The sequence below is a fragment of the Giraffa tippelskirchi genome, chromosome 10 (genome assembly GCF_054371585.1).
Source record: "Giraffa tippelskirchi isolate mGirTip1 chromosome 10, T2T-mGirTip1v1.2.pri, whole genome shotgun sequence".
NCBI classification, from domain to species: domain Eukaryota; kingdom Metazoa; phylum Chordata; class Mammalia; order Artiodactyla; family Giraffidae; genus Giraffa; species Giraffa tippelskirchi.
The window spans coordinates 142047848-142070071 of NC_137284.1; the positions used below are offsets into that span (position 1 = coordinate 142047848).

The 22224-nt window shown below is 42.9% G+C and overlaps 1 protein-coding gene and 1 pseudogene across 2 annotated transcripts; both read left to right on the forward strand.

The window, feature by feature from the left end:
* Positions 1 to 2225: 2225 nt before the first annotated feature.
* On the forward strand, positions 2226 to 22206 carry LOC145523164 (aldo-keto reductase family 1 member B10-like). Its single transcript, XM_081532939.1, has 10 exons — positions 2226 to 2291; positions 3858 to 4025; positions 8952 to 9074; positions 11930 to 12007; positions 16315 to 16437; positions 16712 to 16818; positions 17187 to 17268; positions 18075 to 18158; positions 19336 to 19400; positions 22164 to 22206. The coding sequence occupies exons 1-10, from the start codon at positions 2226 to 2228 to the stop codon at positions 22204 to 22206; spliced, it is 939 nt and encodes a 312-aa protein (XP_081389065.1).
* Positions 7565 to 8764, forward strand: LOC145523163 (ATP synthase peripheral stalk subunit b, mitochondrial pseudogene; annotated as a pseudogene). The gene has a single exon (XR_014066396.1). The product of XR_014066396.1 is annotated as an ATP synthase peripheral stalk subunit b, mitochondrial pseudogene (transcript).
* Positions 22207 to 22224: the final 18 nt, after the last annotated feature.

Sequence of the window (22224 nt, forward strand, 5' to 3'; positions counted from 1 at the left end):
CAAATATTTCAGAGCCGCCTCCTCATCTTGCTCCCTACTTCCACAATAAATACCCCCCACAAAAGCCCATTGGGGAGACAGATCTGAGCTTTGCTTCCTGTCCCCTTGCTTGGCTGCCCTGCAGTAAAGCCTTTCTCCTTCTGCAAAAGACCTTTGCCTCTTTTGGTCTTGTGCAGGGCAACGGTCTCACTTGTTTGGTTTCACTTCCTTTCAGCCAGCTTTGCCAGTGGACGTGAGTAATTGGGCAGCTCTCCCAGCCCCTGGGGCTCATGGGACACCCTGAGACTACCTTTAACCACTCATCTGGACACCTCCTGCGGTCATGAAGACCTTACAATTTTGGGAATCAAGAGATTCCATCCTAGACTTGATGCCTTCTCCACAGCCTCACCGTGGAAAATGAGGCACAGTTCTCCTCCACTTTGGGGCATCCGAACTCAACTGGGTATCCATAGATATGCTCCAAAATATTAACAATAATCATCTCTAAATGTGGGACTATGTGTGGGTTTTATTTTCTTAATCTATTTTGTGTTCCCTACTGATTTTTCTTTTTATATTTTATAAAGAATATAATATTTAAAAAATGAAAGTTGTAAATAATTACTGAAACATCACAAACGGTGGAGTGTGTTATTCTGTAAATGGTGTTGAAAAAATACCCCTCAATTTGGGGACTTTCCTGGTAGTCCAGTGGTTAAGAACCTGCCTGCCAGTGCAGGGGGACACAAATTCGATCCCCGGTCCAGGAAGATCCCTCATGCGGCCAAACAACTAAGCCCTTACACCACAACTACTGAAGCCCGAGTGCTCTAGAGTCCATGTGCCACAACTACTGAAGCCTGAGTGCCTAGAGCTCATGCTCCCCAGCAAGAGGAGTCTCTGCTCACTGCAACTAGATAAAGCCTACCCACAGCAATGAAGACCAAGCATAGTCAAAAAATAATTAATTAATTAATTAAAAAACCGCTATTTAAAAAATTCAATTTTGAACCACATTTCACATGATAAACAAAAACAGATTTCCTTTGACCATATACTCCCCTTTCTGGAGAAAAGCACAGAGACCTCAGATTAGTTGGAACCAGAAGGCTGATGATGTTGACTTCTGACTACCTCACCACCAACCAATCAGAAGACTGTCCATGAGCTGAGATCACACACCCCATAAACCTCTCCTAAGCATGTGGTCTCTTCCTCTTTTCCCTCTGTTATCTCAGAGCAAAACCTGGGGAGTCGGGAGCTGGTTTTTTGGGGCATGCGTCTACCTTCTCCCCAGGACTGTGGGCTTCTGCAATAAAGCTATCTTTCCTTTCCACCAAACCAATCAGTATTGGTTACTTAGGTGACTAGCAGTCAAACCTGAGTTCAGTAACATATGCGATGTATTAAATATATATTTTGAATGTGTATACACACACATGCACACACATTTACACATGTATGAAAGTCTGCAGGAAACAGTACTCTTGTAATGGTATCATGAGTGGTGAGAATATAGGTGATTAATATTTCCTTATTTATAATCTACATTTTTCAGTTTTACTATAATGAGTATATATCGTTTTTTCTTGATAAGAAATTACTTTAACAATTTCACTAACCCAAATTAATTTTTTGATCAGTTTTCTATATAGCACACTTACATTATTTCCAATTTTTTCATGTGAATAAAAATATTGAAATTAAAAGAAAAAAAAGAAGAATCTCACATGAACATTGTCTTATGGGAAAAGAAGCCTAAAAGTTTAGGGCTTGTTAGGACTTGAGTACATAGCATTTTTTTTCAATCACAACGTTTGTTTTTTTAAGAAAGTGACAAGAATCACTACTATATGATAAATATTAGCATAAAAGGATCCTGTCCAGGTGCTTAACAGACAAACATTCTTATACTTCAATAGTTTCCATGCTCTGAGGGGAAAAAAATTTACAACAGTTTAGTAATGAGATAGGAACAATTAAAATAGATGCACATTTTTATTTTCCACGTGCATGTATTTTAATTTGTTGATAAAATTTCACTCTTATGAAATAATTTATGTATTTTTTTATCAGGGAGAACTCTCTCAAGGTAACAGTGTTTGGTGTTCATTAACTTGAAACAAAAGGCTGAAAGAACTTTCCAGTTTGTGCCAGGGCAGGCTGCTTCCTCTGCAGTCAGCACATTTCAGTGGGGCAGAAGACATCTAACTTTCTCCCTCGGGGCTGTTTCTGCACACACCATGGCCACCTTTGTGGAGCACAGTACCAAGGCTAAGGTGCCCATCTTGGGCCTGGGCACCTGGAAAGTAAGTGTGCAAATATTTGGACACCTTCTTCCCTTGAGGGGCTTTGGGCATTTTTTCCTGTCCTGAGGGAAAGCCCAGAGGCAAGGGTTTTGGGGAGGCAAATATTGGGCGCTGGAGGCAGGACCGAGGCTGCTTTCTCGGGGTTGATTCAGCAGTAGTGCTCCAAGACTGACTTTTTCCAGCAGTGGTGAGAGCTTTTCTAGCAAGTATCAAGTTTTAAGCAGTTTAAGTGAAAGTGTTAGTCACTCAGTCGTGTCTGACTCTTTGTGACCCCATGGACTGTAGCCCACCAGAAGAAAGGATAGGTAGATCAGTAGTAAATGCTTCTTTTTCTTTCATTGTTTGGCTTAGCTAGATTAGACAGAATGTGGTATTTTTAACGCCCTCCCTTCCTTCTCTCTTTTTTCTTCCTTCCTTCCTTCCCCCCTCCCTCCCTCTCTTTCCTTCTCTTCTTTCTTCAAAGAAAGAAAAACTTTCTGCCTTCAAGTGAGGGGAGACATTCCATTTTTACAAGGTTTTCTATTTCTCCTTTTCTGAAACAATAACTATATAATGTCTTTTATCCACTGACTCTTAGATGTATGCCTGGTGCTGTACTTCAAATTTGACACTCGCTGCGGCACTTACCACAATCACCTCCTGTGCGTGTACATGCTAAATCACTGCAGTTGTGTCCAACTCTTTGTGACCCTATGGACTGTAGCCCACCAGGCTCCTCTGTCCATGGGGTTCTCCAGGCAAGAACACTGGAGTGGGTTGCCACACCTTTCTCCAGGGGATCTTCCTGATCCAGGAATCAAACTCTCATCTCTTACATCCCCTGCATTGGCAGGTGGATTCTTTACCATTAGCATCACCTGGGAAGCAGCAATTGCTTCAAGAGGCAGATGCTGTTGTCATTATTCCCATTTTGCAGACAAGGTTTAGAAAAATTAAGCAATCTGCTCAGGCCACACACCTAGCATGAGATGAGCCTGAATTTATGAGGTAATAACTACTTTCTCTCTGAAAATTCCTTTAGCTTATTTCAAAATCCAGTGTGTAGCCTGGTCATCAGAAAGAGTTTGTAGTCTCTTCTACATACCTTGACTTCCCTGGTGGCTCAGATGGTAAAGTGTCTGACTGCAATGTGGGAGACCTGGGTTCAATCCCTGGGTCGGGAAGATCCCCTGGAGAAGGAAATGGCAACCCATTCCAGTACTCTTGCCTGGAAAATTCCATGGATGGAGGAGCCTGGTAGGCTACAGTCCATGGGGTCGCAAAGAGCTGGACATGACTGAGTCACGTCACTTCACTTCTACCTACCTGGAGAGACACTTCTGGGCTGCAATGTGAACCTGAATCAGAAGGGACTAGGCTTGAGCTATGATGGGACATGATGCTATAATCACAAAGTTAATTCACTTTTCTTCCTTCTCTTTTGAAAAGTTTTCCAAAGCATGCTTTCTTCCCAGGTATCCCCTAGAAAAGGGGATCCCAGGGAAATCTTGGTTTGGAGAAGCTGGGCTGAGTAAGACAGCCTATTGAAGGTGGTCTGGGGAGATGGTTTTTTCTTTTTCCTTCCAGTCTGGCCTAGGAGAAGTCAGAGAGGCTGTGAAGGTGGCCATTGACATAGGATATCGCCACTTGGACTGTGCTTATGTCTACGAGAATGAGCGTGAGGTAGGGGAAGCCATTCAAGAGAAGATCCAAGAGAAGGCTGTGAAGCGGGAGGAACTCTTCATAGTGAGCAAGGTACCTAGGGCTCACCTGGTGGGAAGATTACACTTCAAAACAGGCAGAAATGTTAGATTTAGTCAACACCCAGAATTCTGCCTTTTCATACTGTTCAGGGGGTTCTGGAGGCAAGAATACTAAAGTGGTTTGCCATTCCCTGCTCCAGTGGATCACATTTTGTCAGAACTCTCCACTATGACCCATTCATCTTGGGTGGCCCTGCATGGCATGGCTTTGTTACACAAGGCTGTGATCCATGTGATCATTTTGGTTAGCTTTCTGTGATTGTGGTTTTCATTCTGGAGGCTTTGGGATTATAGTCTGCCCTCTGATGGATGAGGTTAAAAGGCCTATGCAAGCTTCCTTATGGGAGGGACTGGCTGTGGGGAAAACTGGGTCTTGTTCTGGTGGGCAGGGACACACTCAGTTAATCTTTAATCCAGTTGCCTGCTGGTGGGTGGACTGTGCTCCTTTCCTATTGGTTGTTTGGCCTGGGGCAACCCAGTCCTGGAGTCTACATGCTCTATGATAGGGCTACTCAGCTCAGTTTAGCTCAGTCGTGTCCGACTTTTTGTGACCCCATGGACTGCAGCACACCAGGCTTCCCTGTCCTTCACCAACTCATGGAGCTTGCTAAGACTCCTGTCTATTGAGTCAGTGATGTCATCCAACCATCTCATCCTCCGTCATCCCCTTCTCCTCCTGCCTTCAACTTTCCCAGCATTAGGGTCTTTTCCAATGAATCAGTTTTTCGAATCAGGTGGCCAAAGTATTGGAGTTTCAGCTTCAGCATCAGTCCTTCCAATGAATATTTAGGACTGATTTCCTTTAGGATGGACTGGCTGGATCTCCTTGCAGTCCAAGAAACTCTCAAGAGTCTTTTCCACCACCACAGTTCAAAAGCATCAATTCTTTGGTGCTCAGCTTTCTTTATAGTCCAACTCTCACATCCATACATGACTACTGGAAAAACCACAGCTTTGACCAGACAAACCTTTGTTGGAAGGGCTACTGAAGACCTCCAAAAAGGAGGAGATACCAAAGGAACATTTCATGCAAAGATGGGCACAATAAAGGACAGAAATGTCAAGGAACGAACAGAAGCAGAAGAGATTAAGAAGAAATGGAAAGAATACACAGAAGAACTATACAAAAATGATCTTAATGACCCAGATAACCATGATGGTGTGATCACTCACCTAGAGCCAGACATCCTGGAATGTGAAATCAAGTGGGCCTTAGGAAGCATTACTACAAACAAGCTAGTGGAGGTGATGGAATTGCAGCTTAGCTATTTCAAATCCTAGAAGATGATACTGTTAAAGTGCTGCACTCAATATGCCAGCAAATTTGGAAAATTAAGCAGTGGCCACAGAACTGGCAAAGGTCACTTTTGATTCCAATTCCTAAGAAAGGCAATGCCAAAGATTTCTCAAGCTACCATATAATTGTGCTCATTTCACATGCTAGCAAGATAATGCTCAAAATCCTTCAAGCTGGTCTTCAATAGTATGTGAACTGAGAAATTCTAGATGTGCAAGCTAGATTTAGAAAAGGCAGAGGAACAAGAGATCAAATTGCCAACAACTGTTGGGTCATAGAAAAAGCAATGTAATTCCAAAAAAACACACCAAAAAACATATACTTCTGCTTCATTGATGACACTAAAGCCTTTGACTGTGTGAACCGCAACAAACTGTGGAAAATTCTTAAAGTGATGAGAATAACAGACCACCTTACCTGCCTCCTGAGAAAACTGTATGCAGGTCAGGAAGCAACAGTTAAAACCAGACATAGAACAAAGGACTGTTTCAAAATTGGGAAAGGAGTACGATAAGGTTGTATATTGTCACCCTGCTTATTTAACTAATATACAGAGTACATCATGTGAAATGCCAGACTGGATGAATCACAAGCTAGAATCAAGATTGCCAGGAGAAATATCAACAACCTCAGATATGTAGATGATACAGCCCTAATGGCAGAAAGAGAAGAGAAACTAAAGAGCCTCTTGATGAAGGTGAAAGAAGAGAGTGAAAAAGCTTGCTTAAAACTGAACATTCAAAAAACAAAGATCATGGCATCTGGTCCCATCACTTCATGACAAGTAGATGGAGAAAAAAAATGGAAACAGTGGCAGACTTTATTTTCTTGGGCTCCAAAATCACTATGGATGGTGACTGCAGCCATGAAATTAAAAGACACTTGCTCTTTGGAAGGAAAGTTATGACAAACCTAGACGGCTTATTAAAAAGCAGAGACGTCACTTTGCCAACAAAGGTTCATATAATCAAAGCTATGGTTTTTTCAGTAGTCATGTACAGATGTGAGAGTTGGACTATAAAGAAGGCTGAGCACTTAAGAATTGATCCTTTAAATTGTGGTGCTGGAGAAGACTTTTTAGTGTCCCTTAGACAGCAAGGAGATCGAGCTATTCAATACTAAAGGAAATCAACCCTGAATATTCGTCGGAAGCACTGAGGCTGAAGCTGAAGCTCCAATACTTTGGCCACTTGATGCAAAGATCTGACTCATTAGAAAAGACCCTGATGCTGGGAAAGATTGAGGGCAGGAGCAGAAGGTGTAACAGAGGATGAGATGGTTGGATGGCATCACTGACTCAATGGACATGTGTTTGAGCAAACTCAGGGAGACAGTGAAGGACAGGGAAGCCTGGCATTCTGTAGTCCATGGGGTCACAAAGAGTTGGACCTGACTGAGTGACTGAACAACAACAAGAACGGCTCTGGTCACTTCCCCCAGCCATCTTCATCGCTGTCTTTATAACATCCCTGGACACAAATATCCACATTATCGTCCAGTGTTGGTGCAAAGATGCTGCTGCTACCCACCCATCTTGAGTGGGTTTTCCCCTAGAAGAGTAGTCTCCATTGAGCCAGGGTGGTGTCCTTAGCATCCCTGTTTCCTATTGGTGGGCTCCATCTTCCCCCTGGCAGCCAAAAGCTAAGGCTGCAATTGGATCCTGAAGCTCCACCTTTCAGCACTGTGGTCTCAGTGGTTGTAGCCCAGAGGTTCTCAGCTGGCAGGTACTTTGGAAAAGGGTGGGACTTACTTATTGTCATATAGGAATTTCTCTTCAGTTCAGTCTAGTAAAAGGCAAATTACAGAATGTTATAAAAAGAGGGAGGGGTGGAGTGAGAAAGGGTTGAGAATCACTGAATGCGCATTATACCCAATTTGCTAAAAGCTACTAGTTAGAGGCACTTGGAAAGTGCTCGTATCTAGTGGGACAAACAGACCCCGCTGGTTGTGTCTGGATAAATTCCTTGCAGAGTTATCATCATTTGTGGCCCATGTGCTTGGAGACGTAGGAGAGCAGTAGAGGACCACCTGTTCCCAAAGGCTTAAGAACTTAAATGCTGGTCACAGTTCATAACTTCAGAAAGCCTACTGCTGAGGAAGAGAATGGCACATGTAAACAAATGCTGAGTCCGTGCCCAAATATGGTACCTGATGTAACAAATATATAGAATACCAGGTGAGTCAAAAAGATAACTTGCCCTTGACATTTAAGAGATGTCAGTGAACTTGTGAGAGTACATCTTGCTTCTGTCCCTGACAGATTCTCCTATCAGGGTCACTGGGGCGGGAAGATTGCTCTGTGGACGCTACCTGACAATGCTGTCCCGGGTGGTACTTTCTGCCACCGCTGCAGCAGCCCTCTTTCTGAAGAACGCAGCCCTCCTCGGTCCAGGGGTATTGCAGGCAACGAGGATCTTTCACACAGGGCAACCAAGTCTTGCCCCTGTACCACCTCTTCCTGAACATGGAGGAAAAGTTCGTTTGGGGCTGATCCCTGAGGAATTCTTCCAGTTCCTTTATCCTAAAACTGGTGTAACAGGACCCTATGTGCTTGGAACTGGGCTTATCTTATATTTACTCTCCAAAGAAATATACATGATAACTCCAGAGACCTTCTCTGCCATATCAACAATAGGGTTCATTGTCTATGTAGTTAAAAAATATGGTGCCTCTGTTGGGGAATTTGCTGATAAACTCAATGAGCAAAAAATTGCCCAACTGGAAGAGGTGAAACAGGCGTCCATCAAACAAATCCAGGATGCTATTGATGTGCAGAAGACACAGCAGGCACTGGTTCAAAAGCGCCATTACCTTTTTGATGTTCAAAGGAATAACATTGCTATGGCCTTGGAGGTTACTTACCGGGAACGGCTGCATACAGTATACAGGGAGGTAAAGAATCGCCTGGACTATCACATCTCTGTGCAGAATATGATGCGTCAGAAGGAACAAGAGCACATGATGGAGAAGCATGTGGTGCAGAGCATCTCTGAACAGCAGGAGAAGGAAACAATCGCCAAGTGCATTGCAGATCTAAAGCTGCTCGCAAAGAAGGCTCAAGCTCAGCCAGTTCTGTAAACACATCTATCCCCATTAAGACATCTAGAAACAGTTGACTGACTAAATGGAAACTAGTCAATGTGATAAAATCTTTCTGTATTGCTATCTACTGAAGTTACAGTTTACCTTTCCTATAAATGAAAAGTTTTAAGTCTGATATAATGAGAGAATTAAAACAATCTATTGGCCAGTAAGATCTTTCTCTAATCCATCTTGCTGTACATTTTGAGTTGTCCTGTGATCACTTTTAAATAAGCAGTTTCTTTGAATAAAATTTGGTACCTGGCTAAAAATTGTCAAAGTTATAGTTTAAATTTGTAATTAATTCAGCCATCATAACAATAAAGTGACAGTTGAAACAACAACAACAAAAAGAGGCGTCAGTGACTTCCAGAGCAACCTGGTGACCTTGCATCCCTGGATGATGCATCTTAACCACCTGTGCTGTAAATGGCCTGCCCCTGGGGTTAGCTCAAGCTGAGGGTCAAAAAGCAGGGAAAGCAGAGAAAGGTCGCCCCTTCTCTGTCCAGCACTGATTTCTCCCTCCTCTGCTCTCTGCAGTTGTGGCCCACGTTCATGGAGAAGCATCTAGTGAGGGAATGCTGTCAGAAGACCCTCAAGGATCTGAGACTGGACTATCTGGACCTCTACCTTATTCACTTTCCGCAGGCATTACAGGGTGAAGTTCCTCCCTGTCCCAATCTCTGGTTCCTGGGCACATGCTGGAAGATAACAGCTGTGTCAGGAGTAGGGAGGGGAGAGTTGGGGGCTGGAGGCTGGGGACCAAGGGGAGCTGAAGCAAGAGGCCTTGCACTTCAGGACTCCACAGGAAAGTTTTCAGGATGAGACGGTGGAGCAGAAAGACACTGGCCTGAAAAGGAGTCCAAGTCCATGGACCAATGTGGAGGTGACCACACACCTTGGTTTTCTCTGTTACGTTTGAGAAAACTGTGATTTCTAGCAGCCCGGGCAAGCTGCAACTGCCACACGGCTTTGGTTCTGATTCCATGCCAAGGGCTCTCCTCTCAGGGCAGCTCTTACATAATACTGTTTCAGGGCTTACTCCTCTCGTTAACTGATGCACTGGGAATGCCATTTTGGAGAAGAGCCCAAGTGCTGAAAGGTAGCCAGTGCTCAGTGAGGAAATAGGACTCTGCTCCTGCCTTTGTTTTTTTTTTTTTTTTTTTTTAATAAATTTATTTATTTTAGTTGGGGGCTAATTACTTTACAATATTGTAATAGTTTTTGCCATACATTGACATGAATCAGCCATGAGTTTACATGTGTTCCCCTTCCTGGACCCCTCACCCACCTCCCTCCCCATCCCATCCCTCTGGGTCGTCCCATTGCCCCGGCCCTGAGCCTTTGTCTCATGCATCGAACATGGAATGGTGTTCTGTTTCACATATGATAATATACATGTTTCAATGCTATTCTCCCAGAACGTCCCACCCTCACCTTCTCCCTCAGAGTCCATAAAATTGTTCTATGCATCTGTGTCTCTTATTCTGTCTCGCATATAGGGTTATCGTTACCATCTTTCAAATTCCATATATATGCATTAGTATACTGTATTGGTGTTTTTCTTTCTGGCTTACTTCACTCTGTATAATGGGCTCCAGTTTCATCCATCTCAGTAGAACCGATTCAAATGTATTTTTTTTTAATGGCTGAGTAATATTCCATTGTGTATATGTACCACAGCTTCCTTATCCATTCGTCTGCTGATGGACATCTAGGTTGCTTCCATGTCCTGGCTATTGTAAACAGTGCTGCGATGAACATTGGGGTACACACGTCTCTTTCAATTCTGGTTTCTTTGGTGTGTATGCCCAGCAGTGGGATTGCTGGATCATATGGCAGTTCTATTCCCAGTTTTTTAAGGAATCTCCACACTGTTCTCCATAGTGGCTGTACTAGTTTGCATTCCCACCAACAGTGTAAGAGGGTTCCCTTTTCTCCACACCCTCTCCAGCATTTATTGCTTGTAGACTTTTGGATAGCAACCATTCTGACTGGTGTGAAATGATACCTCATTGTGGTTTTGATTTGCATTTCTCTAATAATGAGTGATGTTGAACATCTTTTCATGTGTTTGTTAGCCATCTGTATGTCTTCTTTGGAGAAATGTCTGTTTAGTTCTTTGGCCCATTTTTTGATTGGGTCGTTTATTTTTCTGGAATTCAGCTGCAGAAGTTGCTTGTATATTTTTGAGATTAATTGTTTGTCTGTTGCTTTGTTTGCTATTATTTTCTCCCATTCTGAAGGCTGTCTCTTCACCTTGCTTATAGTTTCCTTTGTTGTGCAAAAGCTTTTAATTTTAATTAGGTCCCATTTGTTCATTTTTGCTTTTATTTCCAATATTCTGGGAGGTGGGTCATGGAGGATCCTGCTGTGATTTATGTCGGAGAGTGTTTTGCCTATGTTTTTCTCTAGGAGTTTTATAGTTTCTGGTCTTACATTTAGATCTTTAATCCATTTTGAGTTTATTTTTGTGTATGGTGTTAGGAAGTGTTCTAGTTTCATTCTTTTACAAGTAGTTGACCAGTTTTCCCAGCACCACTTGTTAAAGAGATTGTCTTTTCTCCATTGTATATTCTTGCCTCCTTTGTCGAAGATAAGGTGTCCATAGGTGCATGGGTTTATCTCTGGGCTTTCTATTTTGTTCCATTGATCTATATTTCTATCTTTGTGCCAGTACCATACTGTCTTGATGACTGTGGCTTTGTAGTAGAGCCTGAAGTCAGGCAGGTTGATTCCTCCAGTTCCATTCTTCTTCCTCCAGATTGCTTTGGCTATTCGAGGTTTCTTATATTTCCATACAAATTGTGAGATGATTTGTTCTAGTTCTGTGAAAAATACCATTGGTAGCTTGATAGGGATTGCATTGAATCTATAGATTGCTTTGGGTAGTATACTCATTTTCACTATATTAATTCTTCCAATCCATGAACACGGTATATTTCTCCATCTGTTTGTGTCCTCTTTGATTTCTTTCATCAGTGTTTTATAGTTTTCTATATATAAGTCTTTTGTTTCTTTAGGAGAGCCTGAGAGACATGAGCTCCCAGCTCTCTCGCCTCATGAAATTGAACTTTGTCCCCAAGTGCATGTGAGAAGTCCATGTCCACGGGGCTAATGGTGGCTTCTGGAATGTGCTTATGATAGATTTTAAAATCAGTCCAGCAGTTTCTGGGAATTCCCTGAGGGTCCAATGGTCAGGACTCCATGCTTTCACTGCCAAGGGCATGGGTTCAATCCCTGGTTAGGAAACTAAGATCTCAGAAGCTGTGTGGCATGGCCAAAAAAAAAAAAACTCCAATAATTTCTAAAATATAAGAACTTATGTTTTGTACTCTAGCAGATTGATTTAGAGATTTTATTTCAACTCAGCTTCTTGAAATTTATACTGTGGAGCTTGAAAAAAAAATGGTATGCATATGTGGGTGTTTAGGACGAGTCAGGATCCTGAAACCTCATTTGACAGAATCAAGTGTTCAGATGCACACAGCGCTAAACCTCTTGTTTCGCATTTACAGCCTGGGGAGGATTTTATTCCCAAAGACAATAAAGGCGATACCATCGTCAGTAAAGCAACATTCTTGGATGCCTGGGAGGTAGGTTCTGTCTTGTTCTCAGTGAGCTGGGAGTGAAGACTTGCCTTCAGTCATCTACAAGGGTCTACACCAGTGTGAAGGAGCCCTGGTGCTCAATGAGGTTTTATCTCATCATCATTTTCTAATTCTTTGAACTTCTTCCTAATCAGCTTTGACTTTTGGTGTTCACCTGACAGTTCTTATATTTTTGAAAACTAAGACCGAATCCTCAAAGGAGACTGGGAATACAACATGCCTGATTTCAGAGGATACCAGGGGGAGGGATTTGAAACAGAGTGTTGCCCTGGGATTGCAGGTATTGACTAAAGTGACTTAGTGCAGGTTATTTAACTCCTCCAAACCTCAGTTTCTTCTGCTTCTTAAAAAAAAAATCTTCCAATAGATACTAATAATATAAAGCTTCCCGGGTGACTCAGTGGTAGAGAATCTGCCTGCCAATGCAGGGGACATGGATTTCATCCCTGATCTAGGAAGATCCCCCATGCCTGGGAGGAACTAAGCCGGTGCACCACAACTACTGAGATTGTACTCTAGAGCTGGGGAACAGCAACTACTAAAGCCCACGCACCCCAGAGCCTGTGCTCTGCAAAAAAGAGCAGCCCCTGCTCACCACAACTGGAGAAAGCCCTCGTGCAGCAATGAAGACCCAGTGCGACCAAAAATAAAAATAAATTAATCAAAAAACAACAGAAAGACATTTAAAAGTTAGCAAGAATAAAAAAGCAATGATTATGTAATTAAGAGCCATTCTAAATAATAAGCCATTGGCAATATCATATCTCATGAGCAAGAGCGTGTATACACACACACACACACACACACACACAGTCGCTTCAGTTGTGTCCGGCTCTTTTCGACCCTATCGTCTGTAGCCCACCAGGCTCCTCTGTCCATGAGATTCTCCAGGCAAGGATACTGAAGTGGGTTGCCATGCCCTCCTCCAGGGACATATGTGTGTGTGTGTGTGTGTGTGTGTGTGTGTGTGTGTGTGTATACAAATATGTGTGTGTGTGTAAATCAAGTTCTCTTGGGAAAATCTTATGAAGGCATCATCTGTCAAACATTCTGCTATCTTGAGCATATAATTAAATATAAATCCATGGTAAATGTGACAGAATGTCACTGCTGTACAAACCAAAAGCTGGTTGAGCCCACATACATGAAGGTGGGTTCAAACTTCAAGTTTAAAAATGCTGTTTTTCTGAGATTCACGTATTCTTTTTAACCTAATGACCACACAAGTCTTTATCCAAATACATAATCTTAAACACTTGTTTGATATACTCACTAAAACAAATTTATAAAGCCTGGATTTTCAAGAAAATATACTACTTTCTTTCTGCTAGTGCCAAAAGAGTAGCCATAAAGAGAAACATGAATTCTGGTACTTAACTAGTTCTTTTAAAAGTCAACATATTTATTTTCCTACCACAAACAACCTCCTGTGAGAGAAGTATTTCAGGATGATAATTTAATGAACCATCTAACAATGGGAAATCAATCCTGAATATTCACTGGAAGGACTGATGCTGAAGCTGAAGCTCCAATACTTTGGCCACCTGATGTGAAGAACTGACTCATTGGAAAAGACCCTGATGCTGGGAAAGATTGAAGGTAGGAGGAGAAGGGGGTGACAGAGGATGAGATGATTGGGTGGCATCACCAACTCGATGGACATGAGTTTGAGCAGGCTCTGGGAGTTGGTGATGGACAGGGAGGCCTGGCGTGCTGCAGTCCATGGGGTCACAAAGAGTTGGACGCAACTGAGCAACTGAACTGAACTGAATGTTTTATGTGCACGGACTGAACTCAGTGAATGTTTTATTCCTGAGAATGAAAGTTATGGTAAGACCTACAACAGAGCCTAAGATTTCAATAGACTAAGCTTTTGCATTAAATTTGATAAGAGGGCTCTGTCATATACATTACTTTGGTAAAACAAGACCTCTGAAATATCTTAGGGATTATTCTTTGTGAGATATGGAGACTGAGACACCTCTAGTGTTGTTTCCACAAGAGTTTTGACCTTATTCTTATTTTCTCTTTCTTTTTTATTTTTTTAGTTATGAAGTTATGATAACACATTTACATGAGACTTGGAAAATACAAGACAAAGTTACATATAGTTTCACTATATGTTATGATTTTTTTAAGTAGATAAATTGAGATTTTTAGTTGGCGTTTCAGTATCAAACTCTCAAAAATGAATAGAATGAATAGACAGTAAAGTAGAAGGAAATAGTAGACCTGAAAAGTACCATGAACCAATTCAACATAATTAAGATTTACAGAATTTTCACACAACAGTAGGATACAAATTCAAGTTCTCATAGATGATAAACTGGGAGACACTGGAACATATCCAGGGATATAAAACAACTTGCAAAAATTTTATGGTCTAAATGTATTGAAATCGTACAGAGTTTGTTCTCTTTATCACTGTGGATTTATGTTAGAAATCAAGATATATGAAAATAACCCACATATTTTCAAGTGCAATGTGACATTTACCAAGAGATATCTTTGACTTATCGATTGAACGCCTCAATAAGGTTAGAAGACTGAAAGAACAGAGAGGGCAAGTGCAGGGAAGAAAGCATTTAAACGAGAAATTAATATCATAGATGCTTTAAAAACTCCATGTATTTGGAAAGTAAATGTCCACTTTTCAATGATGTTGCCCTCATTCTTAATGAATACTTAATAGTATTCATTGTGACAACTAAGTCATTGTTCTCTGTAAAAAGTACCCTGATTTTCACATTGCTGTATCCTTAGAATGGATTTGAGAATGATCACTAAATGAAAGACTTTGATGATCAAGTTCAAAGAATCTAGGATGATAAGGCAGGACTGAAGCAATCAACGTTTATGTGGACCCATAACCAGTTCAACAGAAACCTTCTTGAACACCCTGAAGCAGATGGGAGAAAGAGTGAAACAATGTCAAGATGTATCATGCACCCACCTGTACCTGTTCCATGGTACACAGAAACAGCTACATTGGTTCATGGCCCAACTCAGATGGTTTGGAGACTTTGCAATCTCATCAATTCTAAACTTTTTTCGCCCAATTTAAAGACTACATCACCTACCCTAGTGGTTCTCTATGCATTAAAATCACCTGGGGAGTTTTAACGATCCCAATGCTCAGGCCACATGCTACATAAATTTGGTAAGAAACTCTGGGGGTAGAATCTGGGCATCAGTATATATATATATATATTATATATATATATATATACACATATATATGTATGTATGTATTTTATATATAATATATATATATGTGTGTGTGTGTGTGTATGTATGTATTTTTAACTTTATTTTTGGCTGCCCTGGGTCTTCATAGTTGCCCTTGGGCTTCCCTTAGCTGCAGAGAGCATGGGCTGTTCTCTAGTTACAGTGCACCAGCTTCTCATTGCAGTGGCTTCTCTCGTGGAACACGGGCTCTAGGTACACGGGCTCAGTCGTTGTGGTGCATGGGCTTAGTTGCTCCACATGCAGCTCCACATTGTATCTTCCTGGACCAGGGGTCCAACCCGTGCTCCCTGCACTGGGAGGCGGATTCTCAACCATTAGCCCACCAGAGAAGTCTCTAGGCATCAGTATATTTTAAAGCTGTCAGGTGATTCCGAATTGCAGCCACATTTGAGAACCACTGACTCAACTGTCCCTCGAACACTTCATGCTTGTCCTTGCCTCAAAGCCTTTGCTCCTGCTTTCCTCTCTACTCATGGGCTGGATGGAAAATTCCTTTTTCCCCCTTCTTTCTTATTTTTTTAAATTATGGAAGTATGATAACACATTTACAGGAGACTTGGAAAATACAGAACAAGGTTACATATAGTTCCACTACATATTACAATTATTTTTTCAGTAGATAAATTAAGATTTTTAGTTGGAATTTCAATATCAAGCTCTCAAAAATTAATAGAATAAATAGAAAAGTAGAAGGCTATAGTAGACCTGAAAAGCACTATCAACTAATCCAATGTAATTAAGATTTATACAATTTTCACACAACAGCAGGATATAGATTCTATGTAAGTTCCCACAGACTATAAACCAGGAGACGCTGGAACATATCCAGGGACATAAAACTAGGCACAAAAATTTCATGGTCTAAAGGTATTGAAATCATGCAGAGTCTGTTCTCTTATCACTGTGGGTTTATGTTAGAAGTCAAATTCTTTTTATTACTTCTGCTAATCCACACGCATACTCCTGTCCCAGAGAGGACTAACCCAAACTAGGGTCCTTGAGATCCCTCTAGCAGTGGCCAAAGTCGTCCCTTTCTATGACAGGCCATGGAGGAGCTGGTGGACGAGGGGCTGGTGAAAAACATTGGGATTTCCAACTTCAACCACTTTCAGATCGAGAGACTCTTGAACAAACCTGGACTGAAATACAAACCAGTTATTAACCAGGTAAATTGTTTAGTAAAGGGTAAAGGTTCTTCTCTATTATTTCTTAGATGTCTGGAGGCAAGTTCAATGCTTTGCACTAAGTCTCATCTTGAAGGTCAGGCATGAGGTACTTTGTGGGTCATGGGAGACGGGTCTTGGGGTCTGGTTTAGCCAGGCTAGCAGGGGGCAGGATTTGGCCTTTGCTGATAGACCTTTTTCTGTGTGTAGAACTCCCTATGGGCAGCTCAAAGAGCAGGTGGATTTTCCCAGTGATGAGAATTGCTTGCTTTTACAGATTGAGTGTCACCCATACCTCACGCAGGAGAAATTGATCCAGTACTGTCAGTCCAAGGGCAGCAGTGTCACGGCTTACAGCCCGCTAGGCTGTCCGAATAGATCTGGGTGAGACATCTGATCTTTCTCGCCGACATTCTTTTAAGAAAGCCCTCAGAAAGAAAAATCCGTGTTAGGCAATGTGCCTGGCATACTCAAACAGTGGGGAAAATATGAGAACTTAAAAAAAAAAACAGCAACCCTTTGGGAATACTCCAGTTTAGCCACCCAGCACTGGACCACCCTTTGCAAAAACTCCTGAGGCTTCAGAACCCATGGGTGGACCCATGGGTAAGACATGAAGCTTTAAAATCCTTTTGCCTTATCTACCACATAGGGAAGACTGACGATCAGCCTTGGGCCCATCACTGGAGTAATATTCATCTACATATGGTAGCCATGGTGATTATGCACACCAATCATCTTTCTCCCTCTAGGGCCAAACCAGAGGACCCTTCTCTACTGGAGGATCCCAAGATTAATGAGATTGCTTCAAAGTACAAAAAATCCACAGCCCAGGTATAATGTGTATAGTCTCTTTACCTGCCACAAACTAGTCTTGTATAATTCTTAATATTGTCTTCATTTAACTCCTGTATTTAAATTATTTTTATTTTTTGGCTATGCTGGGTCTTCATTGCTGTGAGAGGGCTTTCTGTAGTTGGGGTGAGTGGGGGCTACTCTTTGTTGCGATGCATGGGCTTCTCATTGCAGTGCTTCTCTTGTTGCAGGCTTCAGTAGTTGTGGTGCATGGGCTTAGTTGCTCTACGGCATGTGGGATCTTCCCGGACCAGGATCGAACCAGTATTCCTGGCATGGCAAGGAGGACTCTTAACCACTGGACCATTGGGGAAGCACCCATTTAACTCCTTGAAGGGAAAGGGAACAAGAGAGGAAGCCTCTAAGGCCTTTCTGTGAAAGTCTGTTTGTTTGGACCTCCAGGAAATAGCATGGTTATCACTGAAACAGGGATGGCCTCTTACAACTTCTGTTGAGACTGGAGGACCAGGAACAAGAACATGGCTTCGCAGCCAAAAGACTTGGGTTCAGACCCCAGCTCCACACTTATCAACCTCACGATCCCAAACACTATCCCAGGTCACTTTATTTTTTAAAAAGGAAGAATATAGGGTTGTTGTGAGGATTAAGTGAGAGAACTGAACAGAGGACTGAGAGGTTATCTGATAGCTATAAAATGCTCAGTGTATATTAGCTATTGTACCTTAATAAAGACACAGTGAATGGCAGAGATGTTTCATTTTCTGAAAAAGTAGAGGGAGTGGTCGTTGCAGATGAGTGTAAACGAGAAGTCCCCTTCTGCACAGGTTCTGATCTGGTTCCATATCCAGACGCACGTGATTGTAATTCCCAAGTCTGAGACGCTTGCACGCATCGCCGAGAACTTTCAGGTAAGGTTCTGGCTAGTTCAGTTCAGTTCAGTTCAGTGGCTCAGTCGTGTCCGACTCTTTGCAACCCCATGGACTGCAGCACACCAGACTTCCATGTCCTTCACCAACTCCCGAAGCTTGCTCAGACTCCTGCCATCAAGTCAGTGGATGCCATCCAACCATCTCATCCTCTGCTGTCCCCTTCTCCTTCTGCCTTCAATCTTTCCCAGCATTAGGGTTTTTTTCTAATGAGTCAGTTCTTTGCATCAGGTGGCCAAAGTATTGGAGCTTCAGCTTCAGCATCAGTCCTTCCAATGAATATTCAGGACTGATTTTGTTTAGGATGGACTGGTTGGATCTCTTTGCAGTCCAAGGGACTCTCAAGAGTCTTCTCCAACACCACAGTTCAAAAGCATCAGTTCTTCGGTGCTCAGTTCTGTTTATAGTTCAACTCTCACATCCACACATGACCACTGGAAAAACCATAGCTTTGACTAGACGGACCTTTGTCAGCAAAGTAATGTCTCTGCTTTTTAATATGCTATCTAGGTTGGTCATAACTTTTCTTCCAAGGAGCAAGCTGGTCTTCTCAGTGGAGGAGGGGATGGGAGAGACTCCTTCACCAGGTCTCTCATGTTGTCCCTGTGTTTTGCGTGGGCTTCCGCCACCTTCCCACCACCTTGCCATCTCTCAGGGCTGAGATGAATGACCCATGACCAAGGATGGGCCGGGGGAGCAGCTGGTGATGTCCTGTCAGGTCTGAGCACAGCTGTACCTCTCACCACTGACTGAAAAGGTCTTGGCTGTCCCTAAGCAGTTATGTCGTGGGCTGCAGACAACAGCAGATTGTCCTGCCTAAGCCCCTGCCTCCCAGCAGCAGGAGAGGTATAGACCATACTAGAAGACCTGCCCTTGTGGAGGAACCCACGTGTCCATCATGGGGCATGCACACTGTGCAGTTCAGAGCCTGTAAGTCTAGGAGGCTAACAGGCTTTGGAACATAAAACCTCAGAAACATGGCAGTCTCTGTGTAGCGCCCAATTTAGAGCCATTCGTGTCTGGTGGACATAATGGGAGAAACTCCCTTGGCTAGTTACTGCTGTGGATGTGAGCTTGCTCCCTACTAGTGTGGCTGGAGACCTCAAATTGCACCAGGAACTGGCTTGCTGATGATGTTCTGGAATTCTCACTTTTCTAGGTCTTTGACTTTAAACTGAGCGATGAGGAGATGGCGACCCTACTCAGCCTCAACAGAAATTGGTGGTACTACACCTTTAACTCGTAAGTGGCGCTGGGCTGAGTTAATTAGGAGGATTGCTGGGAGTTTGTCTAAATTGGTAGAAGTTTAGCTAGAAGGGTTGAAAGATAACTGGAACTACTTTTATTTCAAATGCCATTTTCTGGTGATGTTGAAACTCAAAACTGGAATATCTAGAATCATTATGAGGAAAGAGCAGGCGTGTGTGCTCAGTCACTCAGCTGTGTCTGACCCTTTGTGACCCCATGGGCTGCAGCCCACCAGGCTCCTCTGCCCATAGGGATTCTCCAGGCAAGAATACTGGAGTGGGTTGCCATGCCCTCCTTCTAGGGATCTTTCCGATTCAGGAACTGAACCTGGGTCTCCTGCATTGCAGGCAGATTGTTTACCATCTGAGGCACCAGGGTAGACATATCCTTAACTGCTGCATATTGTTGGGACTTCTGGATGTAGTGCTGGAATCTTAAGAGACAACATGTTGTCAGTAAGTAGAAGGCAGAGGCAATCATTCATCCTTTCATCCACTAAGTACTTATTGAGCATCTACTACGTGCCAGGCATTCTCTAGGTGCTTGGGGTATCATCTAGACAAAGTTCCTGCCTTCACAGTCTTACATTCTAGTAAGGGAGTACAGAAATAAACTCACAAATAAATATGTTGATTGAGAGTGAATCCTACAACTGACAAAGTGAATTTTAGGAAGGCATTGTCTACCTTCTCTACTCCATTCCATTCCCTATTCTATTCTAAATTTTCTATTTTCTATTATGAGAATACTGAAATAACCTCAATATATGTGTGTGTGTGTGTGTGTGTGTGTGTGTGTGTGTGTGTGTGTGTGTCAGATTGCAATAAAGGCTATGCAGAAAAATCAAGTAGGGTAGGAAGGGAATAGGGAGTGGAGGGTGGGGGGGCATGATCCCTTAAATAGGGGGAGTCAGAGGAAGCTTTGCTGATTGGTGACAGTTGAGCAGAAACCTGAAGGAAGTGAGGGATGAGCCGTGTAGATACCCAGGGAAGAGCATTCTAGGCAGTGAGGACAGCAAGTGCAAAGGCCCTGAGGTGGACTTGTGTTTAGAGCTCTCGAGTAAGAGGGCGAGTGGGGCTGGAGCAGAGTGAGTGAGCGGCAGAGGGAGAAAAGGAGGTCAGCAGTGTCAGGGGCTCAGAGCAAGCAGGGCCAGGTAGACACTGTGAGGAGGGCTTTTGGTTTGGGCTCCGAGAAGCCAGTAGAGGATTCTGAGCTGAGGATGGCATGATGGGGCTTGTGCTTTAAAAGCCCCACTCTGACTTCTGAGTTGAGAGACTGCAGGGAGACTGCTGTGATAACCCAGGGAAAAGACAACAGTGGCTGGACTTGGGTGATGGTAAGTAGAGAGAACCATCTGATTCTAAATACATTGGGAAAGCAGAGCCAATCGGATCTGCTAACCCTTTAGGATTCAAAGGAGGCTCCACATCTTTTCTTCTGGTGTTGCCTGAATCACACACAAGACGGAATCGCCATCTGGGGGGAAGAAATCAGGAGTTTGCCTTGGGACATGTTTACAACACCCAGTAAAGTTCTAAGTGTGTGAAAAGTGAAAGTGTCAGTCACTCAGTTGTGTCCGACTCTTTGCAACCCCATGGACTGTAGCCCACCAGGCTCCTTTGTTCATGGAATTCTCCAGGCAAGAATACTGGAGTGGGTCTCCATTTCCTACTCCAGGGGATCTTCTTGACCCAAGGATTGGACCCGAGTCTCTTGAGTCTCCTGCATTGGCAGGTGGATTTTTTACCACTGCCCCACCTGGGAAGCCCTTACTTTTGCTGGAGAACAACAAGCAGCAGCTACTTAGAATGAAAAGGGGCGTCAAAAGTAAAATGAGGGAGGTGGGAGGGAGGCTCAAGAGGAAGGGGATATATGTATACTTATGACTGATTCACCTTGTTGTATGGCAGAAACCAACACAACATTGTAAAGCAATCATCCTCCAATTTTAAAAAAAAGTAAAAACAGCCAAAAAAAAAAATAAAGTAAAATGAGGGACTTCCTCGGTATTTCAGTGGCTAGGACTCTATGTTCCCAGTACAGGAAGCCTAGGTTCTATCCATGGTTGGCAACTATTAATAAATCCCACGTGCCACAACTAAAGATTCTGCATGCCAAAATGAAGTTTGAAGATCCTGTGTGTTGCAACTAAGACCAGAACAACTAAATAAAATCAAATAAAATTTAAAAAGTAAAGTAATACCTTGCTGGAGAGGAAACTGCTTCTTCCCCGAAGGCATTCGAAGGGTGGGACTCAGGAATGAATCCACCCAGTTCAAATCCCAGCTCTAACACTTAATGTATTAGACTTGTGATCTTGGGTGAATTTCCCAGGCTGGTTTCTTTATTTGCAAAATTGGAATGATAGGATTAGATACAGCTAACATCTCTTGAGTGTTAGCTTAGAATGTGCCAGGCACCATAAGCCCAGTGCCTGAGTCATTAACTCATTCAATGATCATAACAAGCCCAAGCTGTTCTATTGTTGTTCCTTTCAGGGTTATTATTAGCTACCATTACAAAGCTTTCTGGTGTCCTGGTCACCACCCCCCACCCCACCCTCCTTAGCACACCCTTCAGATCTGTTTGATGGAAGGTGGAGAAAGACTTGGGTTCTTATAAAATCTTGGGGGAAGAGGAGAGGCTGAGAGAGCACAAAGCTCATAGGCTCCATGAAGAAGAACGCCGTTTAACCCGAGTTTAACACTGGCATATTCTTCACGACTGTTTTCTCTGCAGGCTGAAAAGTCTGGAGGAGTATCCCTTCTATGCAGAATATTGAAGCTGAATCTCTTGATGC